The 24,287-nt window shown below is 47.5% G+C and overlaps 1 protein-coding gene across 1 annotated transcript in view; it reads right to left on the bottom strand.

The window, feature by feature from the left end:
• LOC146007403 (disintegrin and metalloproteinase domain-containing protein 9-like) overlaps nucleotides 1-23,402 on the bottom strand; it is a 63,481-nt gene extending 40,079 nt beyond the window's left edge. Inside the window, exons 1-11 of the mRNA XM_083145754.1 lie at nucleotides 23,390-23,402; nucleotides 21,158-21,249; nucleotides 16,429-16,505; nucleotides 14,993-15,071; nucleotides 12,633-12,712; nucleotides 11,048-11,219; nucleotides 8,473-8,538; nucleotides 7,744-7,815; nucleotides 4,752-4,921; nucleotides 2,868-2,952; nucleotides 2,666-2,790 (exon numbers count right to left, since the gene is read on the bottom strand). Coding sequence (XP_083001880.1) covers nucleotides 2,666-2,790; nucleotides 2,868-2,952; nucleotides 4,752-4,921; nucleotides 7,744-7,815; nucleotides 8,473-8,538; nucleotides 11,048-11,219; nucleotides 12,633-12,712; nucleotides 14,993-15,071; nucleotides 16,429-16,505; nucleotides 21,158-21,249; nucleotides 23,390-23,402 — 1,031 coding nt within the window. The remainder of the gene's footprint in view (nucleotides 1-2,665; nucleotides 2,791-2,867; nucleotides 2,953-4,751; nucleotides 4,922-7,743; nucleotides 7,816-8,472; nucleotides 8,539-11,047; nucleotides 11,220-12,632; nucleotides 12,713-14,992; nucleotides 15,072-16,428; nucleotides 16,506-21,157; nucleotides 21,250-23,389) is intronic.
• Between the last annotated feature and the right edge of the window lie 885 nt (nucleotides 23,403-24,287).

Genomic DNA, 24,287 nt, shown 5'->3' with positions numbered 1-24,287 from the left:
AAATCTACTGTGCAGCCAAGGAAATCTCGAATTCGATCCAGTAAATCGAATGAGTACATTGTGCCTACATTGTGAAATCGAATGCAAAAGTACAGATCTAATGCCAAATCGAATGGGATGATCTAATGCCAGATCTAATACAAAATCGAATCTAACATCAAATCTAAAGCAAATCTAAGCGTGTGTACAGGGCTTTTTACTGCTTTCGAATCTTTTTATCATAAAGTATTTTGTTAAAACTGCCCTGCAGTTTTGTTTATATTTTTTCTTCTATTATAATTTTGATGCCCTTTTCTCTCATATTCTGTATGTTTGATAACTTTTCCTTTTTGTATATCATTTTTCCTCTAATTCTGTCAACCTACTGTTATTGGCACATTGTGGCTTTATACTGCCCCATCGTTGTCCACTCTGCCTGTCATCACTAACAGGCCCTTTTCCTGATGTCAGCTAAACAGCTAGTGCTATCAGCTGCCAAGGTGAGGAGCGGTTGGGGAGCGGGTGAGTAGCAGGTTAAGCTGGCAGCCAGCAGGGAATGGGCAGCGAGCAGGCAGCGGGGAGCCGGCAGGCGGCGGTGGGCCTTTGGGGAGCGGGCAAGTGGCAGGTTGAGATGGCAGCCTGGTGGCCATAGTCAGCGGATGAGCTGTGCCATCACACAGTGGCAGGCACGGCAAACCGTGCGGTTGCCTCCAGAAACGGCACTGGCTGCAGTTGGGAGGCAAGTAGAGAATACTCGACAATGATTGGTAGAATCCAGCCATTCACCTGTCAGCAAGCTGACAGCAATTTCGTGTCTGTATTTTTCCACTGTGCGTAATCCAGTACTTACTCAATGGCTGCGATAGAAGCACGCTGATCGAGGCCGGAGCTGATGTCACATGACCCTTAAACGCTTGGGCACGTCGGCGTTTTCCCTGACACTCCCAGAAAATGTCCAGTGACCAATCAAACAGCTTGCGAACGGCCAGCATTCAATAAGTAGCAGGATTTTATCGCAGGAGAGTCTTGCGCACGCGTACTACAGGCCATACACGTGTGCAGTCCAGCAGTAATCAGCTTGGCTGCTAATTTGCAGGCATGTGATCAGATCTGAAATAGGCCCTTGCACAGAGATGGCCAGAGGTAGTGGAATGGATCCTTTTTAGCACTCCGGATCTCCGTCCAATAGAAAGGAGAGGGGCTGAGCAGGGTAACGCCATCTGCAGTCAAGAAAACTTTTTGGAGTTGATGCATGGATGGAGGTAATATCAGGGCTCCAGTGGTTATCTAAAATATGAAAGTGCTGTTTCGGTACTTGTTTCCTAGCACGGCGCCCGTCGTAGGTGATCACATACCTTAACTTAAGGTATGCGATGGACGCAACCGACGCGATTTCAGGGCTATTTTTAGCCTTTTCCCCGACAATTAAAAAATCACGTCCATCGCATGCCTTAAGTTAAGGCATCCGATGCGATGGACGCGATTTTACATAGGGAACAATGTTAAATGGGCCAATGGACCCGATTTTTCATTGTATACCCACCCTTATGGGTATTTGACATGACAAATGCCCCCCCATTGTTAACGCCACCCCACGATGAATGCCAACCCGAAGCGTGGCGAGCGCAGCGAGCCCGCGAGGGGTGGCGGTACGCATCCTCCAACCTTTTCATACCCCCACTATCCACGTCGGCGTGGAGTTGATTTCAAATAGTGTGGCGAGCGCAGCGAGCCACCGAGCCCAAGCGCGGCGAGCGCAGCGAGCCCCGCAAGGGGACACATAATACCTGTGAAGTAATGCGCATCCCCTCGCGGGGCTCGCTTCGCTCACCACGCTTCGGGCACAGTGGCTCGCTGCGCTCGCCACACTATGTAAAATCAACTCCACGCCGACGTGAATAGTGGGGGTATGAAAGGGTCGGAGGACGCGTACCACCACCCCTCGCGGGCGCGCTGCGCTCGCCACGCTTCGGGTTGGCATTGATCGTGGGGTCGCGTTAACAATGGGGGGCATTTGACCCATCAGGGTTGGGAAACAATAAAAATTGGGGTCTGGGGGCCATGTAACATTGGTGCCAATGTATAATTGGGTCTCAGGGACCATTTCACAATAACTCCAATGTAAAAATCGCGTCAATCGCATTGCATGCAATTTGGTTGCATGCAATGCGATCGATGCGATTTTTTGGGGTCCCGATGGATACAATCTTGATCGCAGGTGCCGTGGTATGAAACAAGTACCGCTGTTTCTTCATGTATAATGGACCTGTTCACCTCGGGTAAGGCTAAGAATTTAAAAATACATTTAAACTGAATTATTTATAGAATCCAACTTTATTTTGTTCTTTAACATATTGTTTAAGAAACTATTTGTTCTCATCTATTCCATCGTAAAACTGTTGTTTAGGGTAGGTTAAATAGTCATTGATCATATACATCTACACAGTGCTGTTAAAAACAGAGGCTTATATATTGTAAGCTTGCAGCAGGGCCCTCCTACCTCCGAGTCTGTCTGTTGTTACCCAGTTTGTTCTAGCACTGTCTACAATTGTAAAGTGCAACGGAATCTGCTGCACTATATAAGAAACTGTAACGGAATCTGCTGCGCTATTATATAAGAAACTGTAAATAAATAAGACAAGAAGTGCCAGTGGCTGCCTGCCCATACATTTCCAGAAATACTTACACGTCTGAACTGTGCATTATGAAGGTGTCTGCACATCGGCCATCATCATGAGCCATTCCAAGGATGTGCCCAAGCTCATGAGCTACTATGGGTGCCTGTGAATTAGGCGTGCTGCCCTGACTGAACTGTATGGGAAAAGTCTCAGTAAGTCACTTGAAACAAGCAATGAAAAAATATGATGGCGCATGCAACATCTACTTACAGTACTGATGGAGGTGGCATAGGTGGGGGAGCACACGGTGCTGACAAATGCCATGCCAACAACACCGCCGTAAGATCCACGCCCTCTGAAAATGGATAAACATGATTGGTTTATGATGAAGTAACAAAAGTAAATATTGCATTATGCAGGGGAAGCATCTGCTAATTTTTCACCAGTTTTATTGATGACGACACAGTCACCATAATATTGGTTGTGGTACGGCACCTAGCTTCAGACATTGCAATCCAATAGAACTGTCTTATAAACATTCAGGGCCGGCGTAAGGATTCTCTGCACCCCAGGCATAACTTCAATCTACTAACCCCCCCCCCCACACACACCCACAGACACACTGCCACCAATACCCACCTGAAAGACTGGAGGTGGCATCTTAAAGTGCCACATCCAACACCTGCATTAAGGGGGTTATTCTTGTTCATTCAGAGGACCAATGTGTCTGCACATGTGCATGCGCCGGGTGCACGCACCCAAGACTGCGGGTGTGGGGTGTGGGGTGTGGGGTGGCGGGCTGGGGGATTCGCCCATTGGAAAACCCAGCATTTCATGGGCGTTCCCATGCAAATTGACCGATGATGTGGGTGCGGGGGGGGGGGGGTTTGGCTTGCAGCTGACATCACCGGATGTCAGCTGCCCGTCCAGTTCCTGTTGAGTGTGCACGCACTCAGTGACCTGAGAGTCTCTTAGATACAGTATGCGTACACCTTCCACATCATTCGATGGTCGACAACCATCAAATGACGTGGGTGTTTCCCCATAGGCTGCAAATGAATTTTTATGTTCAACATCCATTCACAGCCGCAAGGGCGAACCCGGCATTCGAGAGGAAGGGAGGGGGGGGGGGGTGTGGACCTGCGAGCAGTGTCTGGGGGACTCACAAGGCTGCTGCTTCGAGTCAACCAGAGTAAGGGCCAGAGTACAGTGACGACGTCTTTCTCAGTCATCCATCATTTTGTGATAGGCAGACTCAGTGGTGCCCCTTGATCTCGAGGGCCCTAGGCAGCTGCCTTATGATGAAGAAATGTAGAATAGAGAAGTAAGTGCTCACCAAAGGGGGGATATGTGGAAATACCTTATCTGCTGGTCTCTAAAGAGGGAGGCTTGCACAATAAAGTGTTGAGAGTCAATTGGTCTCTGCATTGCATGAGTCACATACTAGGTGAGTATAGGGCAAAGGTGATGGGGTCGGTGGACGGGTCCAATGGATATATTTGTACACGGGGGTGTTGCGGGGGGCTGACATGAACCCATCCCCCCCCTGCGATACCTCGTCGTCCGTCCTCAAAATCGTAGCTGGAGGGTGCATTGAGCATGGTCAATGCAGGACTTTCGGGTTGGCAGTATAGCACGATCCTGTCACCCGTGGTTACGGACCTGCAGACTCCATGTGCTCAACTCCTGGCTGGGAGAAGACTTGCCGGTTGAATGTAACTAGATGTGGGATGTGCTGGGGCTCCACATGTATCGACCCTATCTGGGTCTTCTCTACACTTCTCTACACTCCCTGAAGAAGGCCCAGTTTTGTGTGTGCCCCAGAAAACGCAGGCTTTTTTCCGGCCATTGGGAGGAAGGGCCACTGACGTCAACAGCGGCCTCCTTCTCCCCACGGCCATCGTGGCACCGAGTAAGTCCTGACTTACTCGCCGCTGTGAATAGAGGGGAAAAAAAACATTTAATGGTGAGTAATTCTGAATGTGCAGGGTGGCGTGGGGCGGCGTTTACTTGATCGATGGACTCTGAAGATTCTCAGCCCAGCGAGCAGGTCTGAATTGGGCTCATTAAATCTAACCTCTGTGCCACCAGGCCAATGATGACCATGACTGGTCAGTTCTGCCAAGTACATGTGTGGCTAGCTGAATCACTTACATGAGCAGATGATAAATGTCACATCTCTGTAGACCCGGCGTTGAGCTATGCCATTGTGTAAATCTCCCCAGCACATCTCCAGCTGACCCCGAGGTTACATCAATGGGATTACTGCTGGTCCATGTGATTAAATTAACTAGGACTATTCGGATGTTCAGGGGCTTATACATCTATAGAGACATAGAGAACATAAATTCAGGAATAGAAAGAGAAAAAACTGCCTGTTAGGGGCAAGACAATAGCATACAGTATGTTACACATCTGGGTTCTATATATTGCAGGATATACACATCTTTGCAGGGCATTTCTTTTAAACGTTATACTGTAGGGCAGGCATGTCCAAACTGTGGCCCTCCAGCTGTTGTGAAACTACATATTCCAGCATGCCTTGCCATAGATTTAGCGTTCCCTAATAGCAAACTGTGGCAAGGCATGATGGGACTTGTAGTTTCACAACAGCTGGAGGGCCATAGTTTGGACATGCCTGCTGCAGGGTGACCCAGTTTACTAACAACCATGCATGGAAAACACATAGAAATCTAACAACACAGATTTTCAGGCTGCCAGTAATGTAGTACACCATAGCGCTAAAGATGGCCATCATTGTTTACACCATGGTCGCCATTGATGGTGAAATTACAGATGGTAATCAATGGTGGCATAACATGTAATAGATAAAATAAATTACCATCGATAATTTGAAACATCAATGGTCATCTATTTTCTCTGACTGACTGGTCTGTGGGCCAATCAGAGCCTGGGGGCAGGGCTTATCGGTTGTCCAGGGTGGAGCTATGATCCGTGTCCTGGCACCATATTGAAAAAAAAAACATGCTGTGACATCGACGGTGGGAAACCATCTATTTCTCCCACATCGATGGCAAAACTGTTAAACATCGTCCTTAAACCATTTTAAATCATCATTAGCCATTCCTACATAGTACTGCACCAATTCTGGGTGTGGTATGACTGGGCGGCTGTCGGGATCCCGACAGTCAATATACCAACATCGTAATCCCAGCCGACAGCACTCTGACAGAGGACGAGTTCAAAAAATCCCCCTTGCGGGCTCGCTGTGCTCTCCACACAGCGGGCTCGGGGCTCGTTGCACTCGCCACAGGTTCTATTCTCTCTCTATGAGGCTTGTGGACCCCAAGAGGGAGAGAAGCCCCTGTTGGTCGGGATCCTGACTGTTAGCCAGTTGAACAGTCAGGATTTCAATGTTTCTTTACCACCAGATGTCAGCACTACATTTCCCATTGATTTCAGATGTCATCCATCTCATAAAATCTGATTGTCCCTCCTCCAATAAATAATAGGCATCAGTGCTGATAGCCTGGGCTGGGAACCACTAATGCAAAGGGTGGGACAAACATGTCGGGGTCCCCCTGCAAAAAACTGCAACTAGTATTAGGAGGGTCTTAAATAGGCAATGGGAGGGCGGCCCTGGTGAAGAACACCGAGACCTGCTCCTGACAGGAGAGTAGGGGGAAGGGCTGTGAGATGAGATTTTGGATATGTTTATGGGATGCAGTGACCAGGAGGAGAGGCGGCGGTCATTGACTGACCGGAGACGGCGGGAGGGAGTATGAAGGGAGATGAGGTTGGAGATGTATGGAGAAGTGGAATTAGAGATGTAAGGGTGAGGAGTTTGAATAGGATTCTGTGGTGGAATAGGAGCCAGTTGAGATGCTGTCAAAGAGGAGTGGGAGAATCGGCGCGGCGGGAGAGGAAGATGAGCCTAGCCACGTATTTTGAGGACCGATTGGAGGGGAGCACGATGGTAGCGAGTAAGGCCAGTGAGAAGAACGTTGCAGTAGTCGAGCCGTGAGATGACCAGTGAGTGGATGACAAGTTTAATTGGACTCTGGGAGAGATGTGGCCTGAGACAAGCTATGTTGCAAATCAGGAACTGACAGGATTGCGCCAGAGCTTGGATGTAGGGTGCAAAGGAGAGGGTGTAGCCGCAGTTTGAGTGACAGGAAGGTGGTATTTGGGGGTGGTAACCTGCAGTTTTCTGGTTGTGTCAGGAAAATCACAGGTGTGCCCCAGTATTTTTTAAGGGAGGGTCTCTGACGTCAGCGCTGGCTTCATTCAGCCTGTCTCAGATTAGTGGCAGCCTCAGACCTACTCACATTTTCCCAGATGCCAAAGACACTTCGATGTTCAGGGGTTTGTGAATGGATCTGCCAATGGATAGTGGTCTGCGATACATTCACAAATTTGCATGGTGTATTTTTTATCTCAGTCTGGGTGGCAGCTCACTGCTCGCAGTCATCCGCAACTTCTCAGATTAACAACCATCCTGAATCGGGCTTTTAGTTATTATCATGGCCTGATTAAAGGTTCCAGGTGCCCTAGGCTAATACACATGTAGCTTCCTTGGTAAGGCTGCTAAACACACATGTACGGGCGCTCAGGGACTCGCCAGTCATACTGCCCATGTGCATGTACAGATGGAGCCATCCTCATCTAGCCATCTCAGGATTGCCATGGTGAGCCATGGCTCACCAAGGCCTATTGTTCTCAGCTGCAATACAATACATAGAACAATACAGTACGAGATTAGCAGAGTAATCCCATTACTCATTAAACCTATTAAAGGACTAGATGAGGAGGGCTCCATCTGTAGTGAAGGTTATACAACTGGCATGTAGGATCTAATGCTTGTGGCGGGGGAAGGAGACTTTGGCATTTGGCTGCCCGGCTGGTGCTGTAGTACAATGTACATAAAGTAATGGTTCTATCAGTAAATTACATTGGCACAGCCATTTAGCAATCACCTTCAGATACCAGCATGGAGTAAATTAGGCCTTAACTGTATTCCACGTGTAAGGAATTGGGACCCGACAAAGGGCATTGACCAAAAATTAAATCAATTGTGTGGAATAATTCCATGGAAACAACTCCATTATACAGCATTTTATATGTGTACTTCTACTATGTTCTTGAATAAGATACAGCAGTAGTATTATCTATCTGTATAACTTACCCCATCAACTATGTTCACCAACTGTATCGTCTCAATTTCCACTTCTGTGCTGTTCTTATTATCAATCAGATACTGCAGAAGACACACGTTATTGCATGTTATTAAACAATACTACATTCAGGCCCTCATTCTAGTTGATTTGGTACCCGGTGTGTTCGCACAGGTGACCGATGTTTAGGCTCTGCGTATGCGTATATTCTCATATGCGCATGTGCAGGGCTTCTGTGCCGGCGCCTTCGCCAACTTGCATAGTCGGCTTGGTGCTCGCACAGGGGGGCGCGGGACGGAGTCCGCCAGCGAACGCCCTGTGTTTCATGGGTGTACCAACAAAAACACTGGGCATCCCCATGCAATCGCAGACAGGCACCTGCCTGCCGGGGGCGGGCAGCTGATGTCACAGGACGTCAGCCGCTCGCCCGGTTCTCGGACCCGGACGCCGCAAGTCCGTCAGCCCAGACTTACTTAGATTTTCAAGCAGGATACAAATCATTCAATGGTCACTGACCATCAAATGATTTTGGCCCCGCCCTCTACCCTGCGAATGGATGGTTATGCAAAACATCCATTCGCAACGGTGAGGGGATATTCTCTGGGTGGCGGGGGGCGAGCGTTCGAATGCTCGGTGGGTGCCATTAGAAGGCTCATTAAGGCGCAAAATACCGCTGCTTAGCAGGCCAACCAGAATGACCCCCTCAATTAAATAATACAAAAGAGAGTTTTCTTTCTTACCCTAAGGTTATCCACCACTATCCCAAGCTCCACATAATTGGTTGTTGCAAAAACATCTCGCTTCTTCTGTATAGAGATAAACACATCCAGAGACATTTACAAACCGTAAAAGTGGAAAAGCACAATACCAAAGCTCCATTGTGATGTCACACTGAACATACTTTTGTATGATAGAACACACCTCATTCTATGAGGTAGTGAATAGATTGCCAGAGTCTGCAAGTGCCCAAAGTTTTCTCTAGGTGACTAGAGAATGTTTGGAAGATCTAGTACAGATATGTGTGAGCAACATAATTGTCTTGTAGTGAATACGATTTCTATCTAGCTAGCTCTTGTGGCAACAGAAAGCATTGGGAGGATAGAAAAGTGTGCGTCTCCCCTGCTTGCTGATTTCAGTGGATGTCTCCCTTGCAGCCTTGCACAGCTGATGGCATGTGACTGATTAAAACAGAGCAGCTGGAAAAGGACTTCCTTAATAAGGTAATTTGGGAGTGTAGTTTACCTGTTAGTCTGGTAAGGGGGAGGAAGAGTCTAAAGGCCCCATCCACATCCACTTTGATTTGACCCCACTTTTAACTCAATTCCGACAGATCAGGACAAGAAATCAGGTGAAAAGTGGCCAAATTGGATGTGTTTGATATCCTTTCAGATGCCCGATCCCATGTGCATCAGAGTCAGAGATCGGACCTGCTTGCAGGTATGATTTCCGATACAGGCAGCCTCCAGGCAGCATGGAATGGGATCACATGCATATGTCGCATGCAAAAAAGATTGCATGCAATATATATTACATGTGATCCTGCCAACCGGGACCTTCCCTGGCAGCTCAAGGGGGATCGGCTGCAGCTTTTCCCCTTGGAGAAGTCGCAGTAATGGATGGGGGCCTTAAGGTATAAAAAAGGCTGTCTGGTCCATCTGTCTACACTTGTAAATCACTCTGTGTTGAACAGCCGACAACCTGCCCTGTTCATGGTTCCATTCAAATGGGCACTTACAATATAAATGCCGTACAGGTACAACTATCCATTTGTTGAACATTTCTAAGAAGGCATTTAAACAGTGCGGGGAGGAGAGCCAGGGGCTGCCCAGGGAGTGAGGAGTGAGGAAAACAGGCAATGTGCCATGAGGCCAAGCCCAGCCAGTCAAGGCCACCCCACCCCCCAGTCTGCTGAGGCCACACCCATTTCTGGCCAAGCGTATCGAACCAGACACATGAAAGTTGGTGGGTATGTTATATATGTGTCTCAAACCCTGAAACCCAACATTGAGTTGTTTGTTTTTACATTTTAAAACTTCATTCAATTTAAATTTGTTTATCTCGGTAATAACGACACCCAAATGCTTCCTCTTCTTCTGGTCTTTTCCTCTCCCCCTCTCTCCACTTATGCAGGGTACACACCAGAACGACAAGGGCCCAATCCTATCAATCTAGATCCAATCCCGACCGAATGGATGTAGATTGTAGGTAGATTGGGCCCTTTTTTGCCTGTTCTGGTCCGATCCCGATCCGATGCGCGGCCCCGCGGGTCGGTCGTTATTCAGATCCTACCTGCAGCAGGTAGGATCTGAAAATGACCATACACCTGGGTGCGGGTCGCGATTGGATCGGAACCCGCTCACGGTGCACATCGTGAACAGGTCGCCCTGGTGTGTACCGGGCATTAGGATTGAGGATTTATACCTTCATTTTACTTAATTGCTTTATAAAACTATTGTATTTCATCTACTATGTGCTAAGCTCTAATAAAAAAAAAAAAAAATTCCTATAGTGACACAGGGGGATGCGTTTACGATGCTGATGATCGGGAGACGGACGGTTGAAATACTGGTGCCGCAATCCTGACCGGCGGCCTCAACACCAATACCAGAGTCCCAACATCAGTGAAAGTGCGGCGGAACTTAATCCCGACAGACGGCATTCCAATTGCAAGTGTGCCAGGGTTGTAGCTGTAGCGTTAGACTGGGGGGGGGGGGGGGGAGGCATTAGGTTTAGACACTAGTAGAGGAGAAAGGTTTGGAGCTAGGCTGCGGTAGGGATGGAGGTTTAGGCCCAAAAAAGAGGGAGTCACATTTAGGCACTAAAGGGGAGGGTTCAGGGTTACTGTTAGGCTGCAGGTAGGGAGGTTTGGGATAGGGGGAGAGGGTATGAATACTTACCCAGCCCCTGATGGGATTCTGTTCAGCGGGATGAAGCTGTCGGCCTTCTCACTGCCGGCACCCCATCTGCCGCCCAGACATACTGAATCCGACACAGGGTCTGATACGAACCAATTTATACAAAGTGATCACTATACTTGCAGGAGTTTCAGCACATGCGGATCCATCTGTCTGCGCGTGCGCAAATTCCACTTTAACAGGGAGGGATCTGAAGCAAGGGCGTAACTACCATAGGTGTAGCTGCTATGGGGCCCACAGCTTAGAAGGGCCTGTTTTCCTTCTCTCTCCTATGTTTCTATGTAAGTTCTTTTTTGCATTACAAATGTTGCTATGGGGCCTATAAATGACTAGTTACAGCCCTGATCTTAAGTAATCCTCTCCTAAATGAATACCATACATAGAAGAAGTACATATTTACCCTGTGGAGCTGGTAGGAAGGAAGTTTTGTGTGTGGAGTCTCCATGAAGTCTCCCACACCACATAGGAAGGGTTCACTGTCCTCTTCTAAGTGGTATAGCCGATGCTCTCCATGTAAGGACTTCTCCACTGGCTCAATCCCATAATGCACCTCACTTAGCAAAATGACTCCCCTGTAGATAAGGAATACATTACACTCAAACAGTCATCATTAACTAATATATTGGGCTGCATGTACTAAGGGCAGAAATGCGGACAAAACTCTGAAAATCATGGTTTCTCAGTTTCCCATAAGCACCAAGCTCCAAAATGCGATACATTCCAAAGCTTGGACCCAACAAAAGACTAGGGCAGTGATTTTCAACCTTTTAACCTTGCGGCCCACTAAATAAGATTTTTAAATTGCCAAGGCACACCATGAGATTCCCACACGGCAAAACACATTGGCCCCCACATGAAAAAACAAACCTATTGGCCCCCATATAAAAAAAAACAATCACACTGGTCCCCACAGGTAACAAAAATAACATACATTGGCCCTTTACATGAAAAGAAGAGACCAGTAAATAACAGTTGAACTGGTGGTGGCTGTAAACTGGTTTGGGCATCTCTAGATCTGGGGGCACACTTGGGAACAGCTCAAGGCACACACGTGTGCCACGGAACAGTGGTTGAAAAACACTGGCCTAGGGGCTTCTTTTCATATTTTCTCTGAGACGGATCAAATCAGATCCTTCCCAGCAGCCCCTGCAACGGTATGCATCACTCACACACTGTGCAGTATTCAATGCCGGTGCGAGCGGCCGGCGAGGGGGTTAAACTGTGAGGATCACAGAAAACCAGTGATCCTAGCAGTTTAACCCCCGCGCCGGCCGCTCGCACTATGCAACGTTCCGGGGGAATCCTCGCAGTCACAGAACGGCGAGGATTCCCCTAAACTGCGAGAGCCGCGGCTAGTGCAGCAAACTCGCTGTAATTATCCTCGGCTCTCGCAGCTTTTGGAGGCACATTCGCAAATTCCCCCTCGCTCAAAAAACGGAGCGAGGGGGAATTTGCGAATGAGGGGGGGTCAGTTGAATACTGACAGGGTGAGCGGTGACTGCGAGCAAAAAGTCCTGCTCGCAGTCACCGCTCGCTCACGGCATTGAATATATGCCAATGACTTCTAGGTCCTAAACTTGGAAGTCCTTCTATCGCAAAGGACAGTATCAGGAGAGCTCACCAGGCTCAAACATCTCTAGTCACACATAAGAACACATAGAGCAGTGCACTAGGCTTCAAAAGTGATAAAAATGGAGAGTGAGAAAAAACAATCAGCCTGATATGTCACAGACTCTGTCTGAAAAATATCAGGCAGGAGCTGATTGGCTGGCTGTTTATCACTCTCCATTTTATCACTTTTGAAGCTTAGTGCATCTGGCCCACCCTATTTATTTTTGCCTTCACATAATTAAATCCATAGCAATGTAAATAATCCAGTGAATGTATACATAGACATAGCATATTTATAGCTGGGTAGTTTTTATATATGCATCTTTATAGTCATCTTATGCATAATTAGTTTCTTAATTGAACTATAAACCAACCTGATCCCGGTGCAAGTGCTGATCGCAACCATCGAGTCTTCCGTTCCTTCCACTTCTCCATGGTAATAACAATGGTCTCGCTGCAGAAAGAGTTTGAGGATATTCCTTAACCCTTTGAGTGAATTTGTCAAAATAGGCAGGAAAATTGCCAAGCAAACATTTGTATTCATCATAGACCTGTAATGTTTACCTTCTACAGGACATATAATCTTTCTTTACACAAAAAAATGTATTTGAATTTATATAACAAAAATGTTACATCTGCCCCACCTGTAGTGCAGCATGGTTTTGTCCATTTGATAAAAAATTTGCAATCAAGTCTGAATTAGGCCCAATATCTTTAGCTATTTTAATAATTTGGTTGCAGAACGAAGCCAGAGAGGGCCAAGACCACCAAATATGTGTAGAAGAGCCCAGATTTCTATGGCATCTCCAGTATATAAGATCTTAACAAATTAAAATAAAAACTATAGAATCTCGCGGACTAAACATAGATCATGAAGTAAGAGCAGTGATCATGAACACATAGACAGAACAACCTTCAGTTCTTATTTCATTTCTGTCAAACATAACCCATACTGTTACCCTAAAGTGTAATTACCTTAAATAAACCTCGGACCGACCTATACCCATGATCTAAGTTATATACCTAATTGTATACTGATTGCCACAACCACAGAATTAAAATAATACCGCCAGATTCTTATCTCAGATACATATGAGCATCACCACTCTCCATATAGCTGAATTAAACTGTTTGCCAAACTACACGCCAACTTTTTTCACATAACTGGCTACACTTTAAACTGACATTCTACCGCTCAATGCCTCAATGGGTGCAATTCAGTCCTGATTGCAGGGCAAATTTGTTCTCAAAACGGGAAAATCTATGTGCACTGCAGGCGGGGTAGATGTAAATATTTTGCTACCCCTGCCTTAGACAAACTCCCTTGGACAATTAACATTCCCTCCCCAGACAAGGGGAAGAGATAAGTGGCTGCCCTTGCTCAGTGGGATGTTCTCACTGAGGATGGACCACAAAACATGGGTTATCTGACCAGCCCGGAGCCCCTGGGTCTCTACCAATGTTTTAAGAACAGACCTTTCAAAAATGAGCTAAATTATCCCCGGACAGAAGTAGTGTTCATTCTAACACCCGCCATATTTGAAAACCCATGCAGTTCCTCTTCCCTGCCTGGGGTTTCGCTGTCTGCTGTAGTGCTTCTACGGAACTCCCGGAGGCAATGGAGTCATCTGCCGCCGGGCGCCAGCCTTACAGGGGGGCACTGGCTCCATTGCCTCCGTTGTTCCGCTTAGTGTACTGTGTTCGGGTTGCTCCCCTGTTGCTCCCCCGTGGCCATGTGCGCAGCGTCCGTGTCGCTGCTCCACTCTGTCACCTGGCTGGGGCTAAAGTCGGCCTGAGCAAGCGATGAAGAGCCAGGAGTCGGGCGGCAGACAGTCCACTCCACACAGCCAGTGTGCGAGTGTGACTGTCACTGAAGCAGGCAGGCGGAAGCTGTTATCTAAAAGCTGGGAGGGAGATGCGGCAGCCTTTGAGGGTAAGTCTATGAAGCCCCCTCTCTCACACTCTTGTTTCTCCATGTATCCTTCTCTCTCCCTCTTTCTCTCTCTCTCCCGCTCTCTTTTTTTTTCTATGAAGGGGGGGGGGGAACTTTTATCTTGCCTCCGGGCGCAGTGAACGAACTTACGCCACTGCACTGATATGCAAACCAGACCTGTGCTAGAAACACCACAGCAGACAGTGACACCCCAGGCAGGGAAGAGGAACTACATGGGTTTTCAAATATGGCGGGTGCTAGAATGAACACTAAGAAGGAGCAACAAGGTAACAAGGTACCCCATGTTACAAACTGTATCATTCATTTGGAGATTTGATTCCCAACAATACTTATAAGGACTTTTATTTCGTCCTTGCATCACCAATGTTGCGTATATTGTTACATTTATCTTGGAACAATTAGATTTATACTGCTCTCTCCCCCTCCCCATCTGTTAACATGTACTTATTATGAGCCAATGATCTCTGCAGAAGAAACCTTCTATCAATCATCTGAATATAGGACCAGTATTTTAGTGGGGAATCCTAGATCTAAACTCAGATCAGGAATGGACCAAACCCCTCCAGAACAAATGAACTGATTCAGCCTTAAATTATCCTGGGTGCTCTACAATCGACAGGCATAGTGTCATTTTTTAACTTTGGTTTAGCCCAATGCCCATTGTCCTTATTTATCTACTGTTGGGATCGCTAAAGGAAGCATAGGGGTTAGAGGGGTCAAGCAATGTAAATCAGGGTGTCATTGTACATCCATGCCTGAAGGTGGTGCTATTACACATACCGGTACTGTGCTATTGAGGTTCTGCAGTCCTCTGTCTTCACTGTAGGTAAAGTGCTGAAAGGCTTTGCTCACAAACTCTCTAAAGACAATTAGTGACATACACAACATCATTAGTCTCAGACTATCTTAAGATTGTGTAATAATTATATATGGTATTTTCAGTCACAGGCAATATATTTCAATATGTCATTTTATTATAGCTATCAATTTTATTATTCCATTTGTAGTTCTTTTACATACCTTTTCTTTATATTTGCTACTCTCCCGGAATGGCTGGGAGGCTCTTGAAAATCGTGTGGTTCTCTTGGCCCCCCAGAGAAGTAGAACAGCCTTCTAGATCCAGCCGCCACCTCCCCTACCCTGCCCCTGGCATCAGCACCCCCTTCAGCAATCTGTTAAAGTAGCCAGCCAGAGGGGTCTCCTTGCTGTACAATGCATGGAATCTAGCCTCTGTAGAGAGGGGGTAGGGCTGCGATCAAGTGCCCATGTCCCTACCAGGCCCACCTAGAATGATAACTATGCAGGGCCATGGTGGAGGTGGAAGTAGATCCACCTACAATTACAGGTGGTGGAACTCAGTTCCTTCCCGTTCCCCCTCACTTTAACCGCTGGTCACTGCAAGGTAGCTGGCACTGCAGATCTTCCATTGAAGCATGGCCTTCAATTGCGTATCCAACCAATTCAGCATCATGCTTGTGTCATTCCCCTGGCTGTGGTAATGCCACAACCGGGGGGGGAGACTTTTATATAAATCCCCAAAGCCAAAGCATTTACCCCCTGACCGGTCAGCCTGGGCAGAGATCCTGGGGAAGTGGGGATCCCCCAATAAAAAGTCACTCCCCCCCCCCCTGGCTGTGGCCCAGTGCTGGTTTTGAAATACAGGTGGACCCCTATTCATTTTGTCCCCCATATTTTGGGAACCAGGACTGGTCCTTGAGCCGGGTTCTGGTTTTAAAAAATCCAGGGGACCCCTATTTGTTTTGCCCCGTGATATTTTGAATCCAGGACCTGCTATTTGAGCCCGGGGCTGGTTATGCTCAGGAGGGGGGACCCCACGCCATTTTCTTGTCCCATTTTTTCACAAAAGTGCACAATACCATGTCTTCAAAATCGCTCATGTCCGCAAATTCACACATTTTCATGACTAAAATTTGCACATTTTCATGCCTAAAAATCGCACCACATAGCATTTTTTTGCCGCAAATTTGCATCACATTAAATAGTCAAATTCTGCCCCAAAAAATGTGATTTTGAAAAATGCGATAAGGTGCGATTTTGGAACCAAAGAATCGCATCCCATTAAATCTCACCCGTAGTTTCACTCGCTGCCAACAGATGGCAATGTTTCGGACACACACAATACAAACTAGACACATATAGAGATGATATCCATACAGTATAAATTATTCCCAGGAGAGGTAATAAAGTATCCGTACCTATTCCTTTGCAGATTTAGGATTAGAGTACCATTCACAGTTGCGATGTTATAGGAAATATTTTCATCCAGTTGCTCCTATAGATAAAAAGAGATATATAGATCAGTGTAATTTTTGGCAACAGTCTGATTGTATTGTGACACATAATGGAGTTTATCAGAAATACCTGTTTATTAGTGAGGGTGAGCCTAGTAGAATAGGATCCTCCACCTTTATTGTGTTTTATTTCTTGTTTAATGACCAATTTACATAAGCTCTCCTTAAGTTTATTCTTCATTTAAAAACCTTTGAAATCTCTCATGCTTAATCTCCCATTATATATCTCTGGCACAAATCTTTCTGTGTGTAGGGCGCATAACTCTTTCTGCACATGTTACATCTGCCCCCCCTTGCAGTGCGGCATGGTTTTGTCCATTTGAGAAGGAATTTGCCTTTGCGAGTGAACCAGAATAAGGGCCATACTGTGTGCTGCTATTTTTCTGCTGTAAGACATTTGTGATTTAGCGCTCGTCGTATCGCAACAACATTTTGATTATGTATGTATTAAACAAAAAAAAGTGTAAGACTAGCTTAGCTTTCCAGCATTTACTGCACCAGAACCTGGCTCTAATCATTCAGCACATCATGGTGTAACAACATACAGCGAGCAGAAAATAACAATACACCTCAACACTTAGTAAAGTCTACGTGGAAGTTGGCAGAAAATGATCAAGCAGAAAGGAGAGAGGTCAAGGAAGTGGATCATATACATGGAAACACCATGGAAAATGAATGATCCTAAGCAAATAGAAAGCAAGGGGCACCCACACTGGTGGCATATGAAATAAGGAAAAAGACTACTCCTGTAGGGAGCTTGGACAGGCCAAGGCAATGACCCCACCCAATACTTACCTAACTCACACATGTGCAACAGAGGGTGAACTGAAACCCCACTGTGACCCTGATATCTATCTCATATGAGGATACCAACAAGTGACCAATGATTTAAATCCTAATACCATTATCCATACCTTGGTATATGAATAATAGGAAGAAATGAGAATCACATGACAGACAAGAAAACTTGCTTTGGCAAGGCTAACCTGTAGCATAAGCACATAGCTTTTACATACAAACATATTTTCTCAAGGTCATTTTTATGTCAAGGAAACCATCAAAACTCATTTTTATATATTATACCCATAGTTGCCTACCCTCCTGCATTCTGCAGGAGACTCCCTGAAATACCAGCAATCTCCCTCTCTCCATCATTAGTCTAGCAAACTCCCTCATGTCACCTAGCCCACATTACACTGTTACATCATAGTTACCTCCCCTCCTGCATTCTGCAGGAGACTCCCTGACATAGCAGCAATCTCCCTCTCTCCCTCATTAGTCTAGCAATCTCCCTCATTTCACCTAGCCCACATTACACTGTTACATATTTGGGTAAAAAAGGAATGAGAGACAGATACATTTACATTGAATCATCAGCGCCATTTCCCAGCACTTATAGCAAGTATAGCAGCTCGTACTAACTGCTTTGGGGCTCATCTACATTTGGATCTAAGTCATTTTACAAGATTCCTCTCAGATGTAGCAGTACACACCTACGCTTCTAGGTGCCACGTTCACAATCTCTTTTCACGATCTCTCCATATATGGAACTAGACACGCCCATTGGGTGGAGCATGACATGCCCCCTCAATGGGGCGCTGTGCAAAATTCCACTACCAACTATAATCTCCCTGAAACTAGTTTTCAAAAGTAGGCAAGTATGATTATACCAATTATAAAATTAGGTTTTAAAACTGTATTTGTACAAAACGTTTTCTCTGTGAATTAAGGATGCCCCCCCAAAAAGTTTTATTTTTTTTCTCTTCCTCCCTTGGCTTCAATAGTAACTATTGCTGAGCTCAGGGTTGCACCGCTGGCAGTCAACTAACCAGGCACAATATGAAAGGTCCATTCCAAATGTGCACCATGACAAATATACCTAATTTTTAAGACTTGTGTCAGTTATCTGAGAAGAAACAACATTATGATCAATTATCAATAATATTACATCATTAACCAGTGCGGTATTGCTCCATAACCCCACATCCCCTTTCCCTGCCACTGTTACAGGAAAGTGCACAGGTTTTGAAAGTTGCAGGGTGCTAGAATGAACACTTAAGCTGATGTTTATATAAACTATCCTTTAAAAAGTTCTTGACAAATTGATTAGGGCACATGATGATAAGAACTCTACAGCCCTGAGGTACATCCACCTTAGTTCCAAGTTTAGCAGGCTTAAGGGATTATAATCAGTGATCAGCTCAAACTGGGCAGCTGCCAGGCACTCTGCACACCTCTCGGTCACTGCCCACAGTAATGGGGCCTATTTACGGGTGATAGCAGACCATTTTCTAAGTGTCTTGAACACTGGGTGTGTGAATTTGCTGCTGTGCGTTTCGGTCTGAATTACCCAATAGTCTCTGATGCACCTCCAGCAAACAATTCTATCGGCTGCTACAGGTTGAGTATCCCTTATCCGAAATGCTCAGGACCACGGGCATTCCGGATAGGGGATTTTTTCGGTTTTTACAATAATTTTTTTTAGGCTTACTTACCTGTCCCCTGATGGTGTCCGGTGGTCCCTTAGGGTCCACGCAGCCCCCGGGCGTCCCCAGCAGGCCTCCGGCATCTTCTCTGGGTCTCCAGCGGTCCCAGGAATGCATTGTGCGGGTGCGCGCGCGCACCGGTGACGTCACCGGCCCGCGCGCACACTCGCGCAATGCATTCCTGGGACCGCTGGAGACCCTGGAGAAGATGCCGGAGGATTGCTGTGGACGCCCTGGGACTTGGTATGTATGAACAGAGGGTTAGGGGGGTAAAAAAAAATAATAATTTTGAATTATTCCAAAAACCACGGTTTTTGGAATAATTCGGATAATGGATACACGGATACGGGATACTCAACCTGTACTAAGCCAATCCAGTAAACAGTAATCCCCTCTCCCATAATTCACAGCATTACATACCCAGTAGTCCAACCAGGGCAGCCGAGAGGGGGGGGGGGGGGGAGCGGGTACTAATTACCCAGGCCCAGGCTTGCTGGAGGGGCCCCGCAGAGGCCCTGGTCCGACCCCTCCCTTCCCCTTCCGTCCCTCCCGGGTAGCAACAGCAGCACACACTTCTACAGCATGTGCTGTGCTGACAGCAGGCTCAGCATGAGTGTCTCACTGACAGCGTGAGAGGTCATGCAGAGCCTGCTGTCAGCACAGCACATGCTGTAGGTGTGTGCTGCTGCTGAGATTACAGTTTTTACAGGGTTTTCGTTCACCCTCCTTTAAACATTTTGGGGACATGGCCTAAGTGCGGGAGGTGCCCACACCTCCCAAACTTAGGCCACGCCCCCCCCCCCCCCAAAAAAATTTTTTTTTTCCGGGGCCCGGCATTCCTCTTGGCTGCCCTGAGTCCAACCACAAATACAGCAATAATCACCAATAATGGCACTTGCACCTACTCTATACTAGTGCAAAAGGTGAATAAAATTATAGAGCGCTATCTTATGCATAAACTTCCAGTTGCAGCCCAGTTTCCACCCAGAAATGTCTATTCAGCCACTGGTGAGAGTGGGTCAGAATTACACGTAGCCTCTTTAAATGGGTCTGTCAGCTACAATGCATGCACAGATAGCGACTGCTAGATGAGACTTGCATGCAACTCAGAATTAGGCCCCATACAGAATAGCCAGATTAAGGGAGAGGCACATGGGGATACTGTACCCCAGGCCCCCTGTCAAGTGGCCCCCTCGGCTGGAATAGTGATGTCACCAACTCTCCCTCTTGTGCAGCAACAGAACCAGGCAGCCGGAATGGGAGCAGGACAGTTTGCAGTGCAGGCAAGGACAGGAATATCAGGTTTTATGAGTTAACAGAGTTTCCCGACCAGATGAGATAAGAGGGTGGAGAGAACTGGTAGTGCTTCAGGAATCCCAGCTTTTCCTCTTCTGTCCCTGTGTGTCTGGGTCCTGTGTACATTGGACCTTATTCTGGTTGACTCGCAAGGCTGCAAATCTCTGGGGTGAGCACCATGGGAACGCCCAGCGTTTACATGGGAACGCCCATGTAGCGCTGTGTGTTCCCATGGGCTGCGCCCCCCGGCCACCGCCCCACGCCCCGCAGCTGCACTAATTTGCTGTGCCCACTTGTATCTGCGCATTCACAGAAATGTGCCTGTGCATGCGCAGATGCTAACATTGGTCAGAATAACCCCCATAGTATCTGAGCATACCTCCCAACTGTCACGATTACAGCGGGACAGTCCCGATTTTCGGGTCCTGTCCCGCTGTCCCACCCGCGGCAGGCATTGTCCCGCTGCGGGGGGTGGCAGTTGGGAGACCCCCCAATCTAATAGAATAGACGCTGTGCGCATGCGCACAGCGTCTATTCTCGTATGAAAATGAGGTTGCGGCTAATTAGCATAAGCTGCGCCCTCATTTGCATACGCCCCGCCCCCTTTTCGGGCGCTCGTGTCCCTATTTCATTTTATCAGAAGTTGGGAGGTATGTCTGAGACAGCATTCCAGGCTAGAGAGAGAAACACACACAGAGTCCTCCCCCCCCCCTTCCCGGGTCCTTGGTGTGGGCACACCTTTCTTAAGTGCACCAGGCCCCCAAAGGCTTAATCTGGCCCTTCCATACAGTATCGCTGTATGCAGTTGCATAGCCGACTGACTGTAATTAAGTAAACAGCAGTTTCCTTACCGTATTGTTCTGGCCCGCATTCCTCCTCACCCTGCTCACCAATCGCTTTGGAAAGACAATTTCATGATCTGGAACCCCATAAACTTGATATTCTAAGGAAATAATTGAGAAAATGATTTCTTAATATTATTATTATTATTATTATTATTGTTGTTGCTGTTTTTTTATATGCTGTCACAAAATTCCTCAGCTTTGCACCTTTAGTAAATAGAGCACAATAAGCATAGTATATAAGCAATATAAATATAGCATAAAACATAAAATATGTGCATATAACATAATAGGTAATGTGTATGAATATCTTGTTGAACCCACTTCCTGTGACATGAGAGATGCTTCATGGATGTCATATGATCATTAGCCACCAGTGACATGACTCGTGGCTCAGTAATGTCACCTGACCCAAGGTGATTCGAAGGTTTGCTCAATGATGTCATTGTGTTTGAGTAACTAGAAAAGCGGCTCAGTGATATTCTAGCTCATAATGAATTCAAAAATGGTTCAACTAGGTCACTGGTTGTCAGTGAAAGATGGAAACCAGTGACCTCCTTGTCTCCACTCTAGAGGGTGGGGCGGGGGTGTCATACATTGCACCCATTAGCAGCCTGCTACCCATCAGACCCCATGCCCCCACCCCCTCACTTCGCACCTGCAGGATATAGAATACTTTTAATATTTCCTAAGGAGGGGGCCTGCCCCCTCCCCAACCTCAAATACCCGGGCCCAGCATAACTGTCGGTGCCCTTGGTCACCTTTTATGTGAAATTGCAGCCAACAGAGAGGAAGTGAAAAACAAAAAAACGGTTTTCGGGAAAAGAAGTGAAATACACAATGTACGATTATCTGGGTGGTGTCATAACGAGACTCTAGCTATGTTCTTGGTGAGCCAATTACATTCACAACCATGTTCAAAGGTATGTTCAAAATAAAAACCAGTTTCCCTGTAGGGCAGGGGTGGCCAAACCTGTCCTCAAGATCTACCAATGGTGCATGTTTTCCAGGCAACCTGTGGGTCTATAGTAGGAATGAATGCAGCAGGTTTGAAATTGTGACCGTTAGTATTGACTACAGTTGTGCACCAGCTAGGTGATCTGGAAAACATGGACCGTTGGTAGATCTCGTGGACCGGTTTGGCCAGCCCTGCTGTAGGGTGTCTTTTCAGTTCCCTGAGACAGCCTCAGTCTGCAAGGAGATCAGAATATCTACAGTCTCCTTATTTCATATCTCATATTTAATAAGATGGGAGTCAGTGGCATAACTAGCTTTTGGGCGCCCCCCCCCCCACCGTTAAAGGGAGGGCGCCCACCCATGCACCCCGCCGCACCAACCTCCGCCCGCCCGCCCCGCCGCACCAACCCTCGCCCCCGCCCCGCCGCACCAACCCCTGCCTCGCCGCCCATGCAATCCCCCGCAGTCTTACCTACACTCAGTACGCGCTGGTCCCGGCTCCCTTCTTCTGCTATGAGGACCACCACAAAATGTCCGCCCCCATGCAGCAGACAGTTTCAGAGAACTGTCTGCTGCATGGGGGCGGACATTTTGTTGTGGTCCTCATAGCAGAAGAAGGGAGCCGGGACCAGCGCGTACTGAAGACACTGACAGGTTAGTAAAGACAGCGGGGGATGGCGGCGAGGTGTAACTATAGCACTGCAGCCCCCGGCACCCGCACATGCACAGCGCCCCCCCGCAGTCGCGGGGGCTGCGGTGCTATAGTTACACCTCTGATGGGAGTTCTATTGAAGATGGGATGTTGCCCATAGCAACCAATGAGTTTTCATCTGTTATCTTCTACAGGACAAGGAGAAATGTCATCAGGGAGTCTGCCAAGAGAGCTATGGCAACATCAGAGGAGCCTGTTCCTGGGATTCCTGGCAGGAACTGCAGAATTATTAAGCTGGGGGTCTGCAGGGTTTTTGCTACTACACTGACTAGACCTGGAGATACTTGTCTGCGGTCCTGTTGCGTCTGACCCCATTGAAAATGTCCTTCTCAAAATATCCGACACCTCAGAGGAGACAGTTATTCAGTGGCGTAACAATAGCCCCACAGACCCCACCAGGGGCGGATTGGCCCACCGGGAAACCGGGCCATTTTACCGGTGGGCCGGCCCAAAACTACTGAGAAATGGGCAGGCCGCGCTCCCCCTGGACTGGCAGGGCCGCGGCACTTTGCCCACATCCAAAATGGCCACGGGAGGGTAGCTGCGCATGCGCGACAGTGCACAGCACCTACCATGGACCGTCATGTGCGGCGGTGGCAGCAGGCTCCCAGCTCCCGTTCCCCTATCTGGAGGCTGCAGAATTTAGCAGGAGAGCCCCCCGCCCCGCATTACAAACACCGCCGCCGTCCCGCCCCCGCATTACATCAGCGACCGCCACCCCCGCGCATTACATAGGATGCCACCTACCCCCCCAATGACATACGCCCCACTAGCAGTTACTATCCCCCCCGAGCCATCGAATACATACGCGCCGCCGCCAGCATCCCCCCCCCCCCGGGCTGCTACAAAATGTCTCTTTCCCGGGCTGGATTGCAGTCCCAATTCGCCCTTGGACCCCGTGGTGGCGGGGTGGCACTGGGAAGTGTGGGTGCTGGGGGTCTGTGGGGGGCAATTGCTGCGCTGACCTGCCTTCACTTGCCACTGCGTCTGTGGCCAGGACCCGCAGATCTACCTGTCTGCGGACCCGGCACACCTCCTGGCTCCTGCACATGAAAAATCTCCCTCACAAAATGTCCGCCCCCTTACAACAGACCGTTTTTCAGGATGATAGAGGAAGCGGCGGGTTGGGGTAGTTTAACTTTCCTTGGAGGGGAAGCACTGCCGAAATATTCCGCTGGGGGGGAGCCGACTTTCTAGTTACGCCACTGCAGTTATTAAGTATGCTAAAGTAAGCAGCAATGCCCCCAGTCCCTTAGGCAGCTGCCTAGTGGTAGAGCCAGCCCTAATATTATTATTATTATTATCATCATTATTATTACTATTATTATTATTAATAATAATAACAACAGTTTCTTATATAGTGCAGCATATTCCATTGCACTTTTTAACTGGAAACACCCGACTCTACACTGCATTTTTTAGTAAATTTGGCCACATCACATTATCCGAAATGGAATCTCAATACTAGAA

Source organism: Crinia signifera, chromosome 6 (genome assembly GCF_055691185.1).
Source record: "Crinia signifera chromosome 6, ASM5569118v1, whole genome shotgun sequence".
NCBI classification, from domain to species: domain Eukaryota; kingdom Metazoa; phylum Chordata; class Amphibia; order Anura; family Myobatrachidae; genus Crinia; species Crinia signifera.
The sequence above is the reverse complement of the archived record's forward strand: the minus strand, read 5'-3'. Positions and strand labels throughout refer to the sequence as shown.